The sequence below is a fragment of the Tupaia chinensis genome, unplaced genomic scaffold, assembly GCF_000334495.1.
Source record: "Tupaia chinensis unplaced genomic scaffold, TupChi_1.0 Scaffold000600_1, whole genome shotgun sequence".
Classification (NCBI taxonomy): Eukaryota; Metazoa; Chordata; class Mammalia; order Scandentia; family Tupaiidae; genus Tupaia; species Tupaia belangeri.
The window spans coordinates 542259-548905 of record NW_006160117.1 but is presented as its reverse complement, the minus strand read 5'-3'; the positions used below and the strand labels follow the sequence as shown (position 1 = coordinate 548905).

General features: G+C 39.1%; 1 protein-coding gene across 2 annotated transcripts in view; it reads right to left on the bottom strand.

Moving 5' to 3' along the window:
* Positions 1-6647, bottom strand: part of POLA1 (DNA polymerase alpha 1, catalytic subunit) — a 353788-nt gene that overhangs the window by 303814 nt on the left and 43327 nt on the right. For both annotated transcript variants that reach the window (XM_027775720.1, XM_027775721.1), the window contains exons 17-19: positions 5689-5750; positions 4116-4205; positions 1877-1993 (exon numbers count right to left, since the gene is read on the bottom strand). In XM_027775720.1, the coding sequence (XP_027631521.1) occupies positions 1877-1993; positions 4116-4205; positions 5689-5750 (269 nt within the window). The remainder of the gene's footprint in view (positions 1-1876; positions 1994-4115; positions 4206-5688; positions 5751-6647) is intronic.

The following is a 6647-nucleotide window of genomic DNA, read 5'->3' as shown; positions in this document are numbered from 1 at the left end:
GAGACCATCTTTCATTCATCTACCACACTGCTGAACATTTACTATGTATCTGACAAGGTAGGCAGCCACATGGGATGTAGCAGGGAATAAAACAGGAAAGATCCCTGACCTTATCTGAGGTATATAACAAAAACAGGTATCACACCTAAGATATTACAGCTTTAGGAGGTAATTAGTATATGGAAAAGGAGAACAGTCGAGCAAAGTGAGGCAGATAAGCATTGTGAACAGCGTAGTTGGGGTAGACCCCACTAAGATGCTATATAAAGAAAATCTTGAAGGGGTACACAGTTAGGAAAACAGGTGTTTGGATGAAGTGTTAATAACGACTCTACCGCCTAAAAGATACGAAGAGGAAAAGAAGCAAGAGCAGGGGCCCCAACTCTGATCTGCAGCAGCAGAATCCTCTGAAGAGTTTTATGAAGGGGACAGATTCCTAAATTCTCTGATGAAACAACGTGCCCATTTGATATATAAGCTTCAAGTGACAATTTCATGCACTGAGCATTATCAGATTCAGAAAGAGGGTGCTTAATACACAAGTCACCGAAACCTCCATACATGAAGCATGCATGCAGAATGAAAAGTACATGGGTTTTAAGAGTCAGATGGGCCTGGGTTCCAATCTCAGTTCTTTCTCTTACTAGATATGTGACCTTGAACATGAGGTTACCATATGCGAATACTTATAAAATAAAATTAGGGGGTCAACCTCACAGCACAGCAGTTAAACACTGCAGAGGAAGCTGGATCCGACATGGCCAACCAGAATTCAAGTCCCATCCCCAATGGCTTGAAAAACATGCCAGGTGAATGCACATGTGCCCAGAAATCTGAAAGGATATAGAATTCGAGGGAAAAGGATTGCAGTATGACCAGGCTTCACTGAGGGGTGTCCTCTTCCTCTCCCAAGCATGCACGCATGCACACCCTCTAGTATACATGCAAACACACAAACATAAATATAAAAACAAAAACAGAGTTGCTGTGAGAGCCAACTGACACAGAGTCCACTTAGCCCCTTGCCTTCTTACGCATTCAATGCTAGCTCCTTTCCACTTTCTTCCCATCTTTCCCCCGAATGATAACAATGATTTCTGATTTCGGAAGCCTGCATTCCTTCCCTAAGGGCTATCGCTTTGGTAATGCTGAAGTGGAGGTGATATTAAAGTGCTTTCTTTATTCACTATTCCTAGGCTCTAAAAGCTGATTTTTTTTGACATATTGGTAATATATTACATAAAAAGTTAATATTCAAAACAAATAAAAAACCTACCCTTCAGAAAACCAGTAACTGCAAGGGAAAAGTACAAAGGACTTGGATAGATATTTTTCAGAAGAAAGCATAGAAATGGCCAATAGGTATATGAATAATCTAATAGCTGATTTTTTAAAATATCAGTGGCATGGGGCCAGCAAGTGGCATGGTGGTTAAGGCAACAGACTCCCACACTGCAGTTCGAGTCCCAACCCAGTGGTTTGAAAATCACACCAGGCACATGTGATGTGTGTGCATGCATATGTGTGTGTGTGTGTGTGTGTGTGTGTGTGTGTGTGCCCAAAATTCCAAGAAAGAATGGAGGAGAAGGGAATGCATCATGGATGTACCCCTTGGGGCAAGATGTCTCACTTTCCCTCTCTCTGTCTCTCTTTCTCTCTCTGTAAACCCACCACAACATGACAAAATCCTAAAAAGTGGCTTTTTGACAATTAAATGCTAGATTCAAAGGAAAAGACATTCAGTGCCAAAGTTAAAATGCACTGAAGTCCCTATCAGAAGATAACCAATTCCTATTCACAAAAGCACAGTGTTCACGGTAGCTATTCCATATTAAAAAGCCAAATAAAGAAGCAAGATTTAGAAAATTATTATTACCCCAAGTTTTGGCATGTTGGATCGCTTCAGTCGACCTATCTTGGACCAGTGAGGAACTTTGCACACATTAATTCTCTGCAGTAGCAATTCCAGTTCAAACCCATAAATATTATGACCCTAGTCAGGAAAAGAAGGCAGCCAATAAAATTATAACGAACACAAATTAGAGGATTTATCTTCATATATACAGAATTTCTTTGCCCTTTCTTTCTCTGGTCTCTAATTGAAGACATCATGAGCTTACCTCCGATTGGGGGTCCCTTCTTCTCCAGGAATTTATTCATCAGCAGCATTCATTAGCCTTGACATTAACAACGCTGCTAAGCAGATTGCTGGAATAAACTTTATTTCATCCTAATTGATGCAAGGTTCATAGGATGTCTTTTAATTTGCAACTCATGCCTCACAGTCTCAGAAGCGAATGCAAATTTTAATGTCCTATACTTTTAAATGATCAGTAAAAGCTGTATTAAATGATTTCATTTGGCTTACTCAAAAACAGAGAACCTGCCTGCACTGTATGACAGTTTACAAAAGACTTCTTAGAAAACGGAGGATCTGATCTAATTTCTTCAAACACTACTGATGTAGACCAATGTAGAATACCACTCAATAGTTTAAACAAGAAACTTGTTAAAAACAAGGGAACAAAACAATATAGAATAGAAAATATTTTTAAATGCAATCAGATTTTCAGTTAAGGATCATTTCCAATTGCTAACATACAAATAACATGGTTCACGTGTCTATGCTTATTAAAAATTAGATTTTGTTTTTACAAAAATACAGATCAATAAACAGAATGAAATGTTATTCATTTTAATTGAAAATATATACTACTACTACTTAGGGTAGTCAAAATCATGGAGACAAAAAGTAGAATAGTGTTACCAGGGGCTGGGAGAACGGGGAGTTATCATTTAATGGGCCCAGGGGTTTCAGTTTTACAAGCTGAAAATGGTTCAGGAAATGGATGGGGGAGGTGGGTGTTTGTGGTTGTTTAAGGTTATGAATGACCCAAGACCACTTTAAAATGGCCCAGATGATTAATTTCATACTCTATGTATTTTACTACTATATCCACACACAAACACACCCACTATATATTTATGGTGGTTTTGTCTTTTAGCTAAAAATATCCAAGATGCAAAGGACATGAGCAAGTCTCATTTTCAAATTACCATGCCTGGTATCAAGGCCCCAAATCTAGGTCAGGATTCTAACAAATGACTAAATTTCTCACGCACAGACCTGGCCCTGACACCTTAAGCCAGGCCAGGTATCCTAGGCTCTGCAACATCCCCTTGGGGTCCGAGACACTGTTATTGGAGGCTGGATGAGGGCCTAGTGCTGAACCAGAGCATCATGATGCAGCACTAAGAAAAAAATCTTGGAGCTTTAAAGATGGGACCTAAAATATCACAAGGGAGACGTGTACAAGACACCAGTACGGCACTCAGGGTGTTAACTATACCATTGCCAGAGAAGGTATCCAAGAGAACGTGGAGAAGGATATGGCATTTTGCAAGGCTTGGATGTAACCAAATTACTGATATCACACTTAAAAGCATTTATAGCCTCTCTTTCTTAAACACAATATAATGTGATTGCTCCATTAACCCAGAATAAAAGACAGAAGGAGGGATTCCTATCAAGAAACCTACAAACTAAGGAAAGCTAGAACATGTATAAAGCAAAAGATTGCTTTGTGACTCTTAGAAACTGGAGTAAAAACAAGTCAATGAGTTATTAACTCTCCCTGACTAGGGGGAATACAGCAGGCCATCAAGAGAAAAAAAAATGCCTAGCTCTGAGTTCTCAACAGAAGATGTCAAAGAGATCCACTGAGTTCTTAAAATAGTTTTATGATTTATACCAAACCAAGTGAATTAATTAACTCCCTGGACCAGTATACTGGACCACTAAGCCAAACTTCTGGAGATACTAACAGTTTACACACATGTACTTACTGATGTGGTGGTCTCAAAGTGTAAATAACTGGAGTATCCCAAACCAACAATTCATGGATCACATTAGAAGAAAACAAACTATCTTGCAATGATGGGCTAAGATGTTCCCCAGGTCTATTATCTAAAGTATAGCAACTCCCCACCAGTCCACGAGGTCACTTCACTCTGAAAAGATTCTCTGCTGCTCTGAAGTACCCAAAGAGTCAACCTGCAAAGAACTAAGGAATAAAGAACTTCCGCCCCACATGATCAAACATCTATCTACTCACCACAATGACGTCAGGGTCAATTTTGTGAACTTTTGCAAGGAAAAATCCTAGCAGTGTTCTTTCTGTTGCAGCAACCTCAACCTTCACGTTCTGTTTGATAAAAACACATCAGTCATTGACTCTTCACTCTCGAGTAGCTTGGCTTCTTATTCAATCAGAGTAAGACTTTTTAGGGTTAAAAGAAACCATCCATTTCCAAACTAAATGCAGCAATGCGATTCCTGATTCTAGGTTTTGCAGTAATAATTGCACAAAGTCTCTGAGGAGCTCATTCTAGTAATAAGCATGTGAATAAAGCAAAATTTTAAGTGCTGAGCAACATCAAGTGCAGAAATGTCCCTCCACAGGGACATGCTTGTGCATCTGGACACATTTTAGAGCATATGAATCAGAGGATCTATCAAAAACATCACTTACTTTCCTATATAATCCCTGGTAGAATTCACTGTTTATGTATTTACCATGCAAAGAAATCCCAAGGACTGTAACAAGTAATCTCAAATAGTAGTATAAGAATTGATAAATAAGAAACTAGATGAAAAACAAACAATTTTAGAATTACAAGTGTTTTAAGTATTAATAAAATCTATCTTCACACAAAAGACTTCCACTTGGATTGCTGAATATAAATCAGGTATTCAAAAGAGTCACTCTTATTTATACTCTCTTAAAATTGAAGTTGATAGTCATATGTTTTCTACAACTAGCTCGGTAAAAAACAATGTCGTGTTGACTCTCATGAAATCTTCCTAGGTCATTTTACTTAGCTAGGTAATTGAGAGCACTTCAGAAATAATAGCGTAATCCAAATGTAGCCTCCGACTACTTGACTCCTGAAGCCAATTGAAAATAAGCAGAACCTGACGAGGCTTCCTTCTAACTCTTAATTTTGTTGACAGAAGACATTTCAAAAACAAAACAAACATAAATTTAGTATCGCCGTAATTTCATAAGAGAAACAAAAATTATCTAAGAAATTCTTTAGATGGAATACATTTTATCTGTGTGAAAAATGCACTGTATTTTACTATTCCCTCCCCTCTCCCCTCCCATTTTATTAAGGACCTATGAAAACTTCTTCATGGGACATATCGGGAGCTGAGGGATCACTGATCAATTGTGGCTAAGCCACCTCAACCCTGCCCATACATGCTAGCCCACACCACCCCTGCCAATACATGGTATTTAAGAGACAAATCTTCCCAACTTCACTGGGCTTCTCTCAATTCAGGAAAGGGCTTCATTTCTGCAAAACTGTAAGCATATGACCATGCATTTTGGAAGGGCTTCCAATTAAGATATCTGAAGGAGAGTTTGAGCCTTCCATCTACCAAATACAGTGTAGATTCCACTGTTTCCAGGTGATGAGACATTTAAACATTGTTAACTAATGCTTCCCATTACATATCTCTAATACTTCTTTAATGGGCTAATGCCTCAGTCCAAGCTAGCAAGAATAGATCTAAAAATATATAAACTAGCCTGTTTCTTCCAGTCTATACCATTCTCCTTTTTCTCTTTCCGAACAAATAAAAGCTTCTAATTTAAAAGGAATAAACAACGAGTTCTTTACCTTTTTCTCAACAAGTTCTTTGAAAGCATATGGAAAAATACAGTCCTTTAGTTTAGAAACAACTGTAAGAAGGAAAAAAATAAAGATTCCAATATCCATCTTAGTCCAATTTCAGGCACACATACACTTCATGCTTCTAAATAGAAATTGTCTTAAACATATAAAAATTCCCCCAGGCTGAGACCAGCAGGTGGCATGGTGGTCAAAGGCACTGGATTCCCACATGGCCAACCACAGTTTGAGTCCCAGACCTGGCAGCTTGCCTTCTCCCTTTCTCCCTTTATCTCTCTCTGATCAAATTTTAAAAAGAATGGTAATAGATGGAATAATTCTTTTTTAAAAAAAAAATTCCCCCAGGGCAGGATGGTGGTATAGTGGTAACACAAGGAGGTTGAGCCACATGGAAAAGTTTCAGGCTGTTTCCAGAGACCTCCCTAAACATGGCTAGGTACAAGACCAGCTGAAGATGGTCATGATATGAACACACTGTTGGGTTCATTGTCTGTGTGTATAAACCTCCCTAATCTCTAAAAAGTTAAGAGGGTAAAGTATTTTCACTGGTCATGTTGCTAGACCTTAAAAGAAAAGCCAAATATAGAACCCCAAGTCCCTAAAACTCTTTTGGTTATTTTTTTTTTTAAGTTTTTAATGTGCCAGAGGGCAAATAAAACATGTGATCACCAGAGAGAGACAAAAAGACTGGGTAGGAGGAAGAAAGCACCTCCCAATAGGGTGTGGTCACACCAATCCATTTTCCATTTCTTATCCTGTCAGAATCTGGGTTATGCAGGGAACCAGCAGTTAGCGTAATGGCTATGTCTCTGGACTCCCACGTAGTCGACCGCAGTTCGCGTCCCAGACCCGGTGGCTTAAAACTCACGCCGGGCACGTGTGCGTGCATGCCCAAGATCCCGAGAGGAGAACAGAGGAGAAGGGATTGCGGCGTGACCATCCCCCCT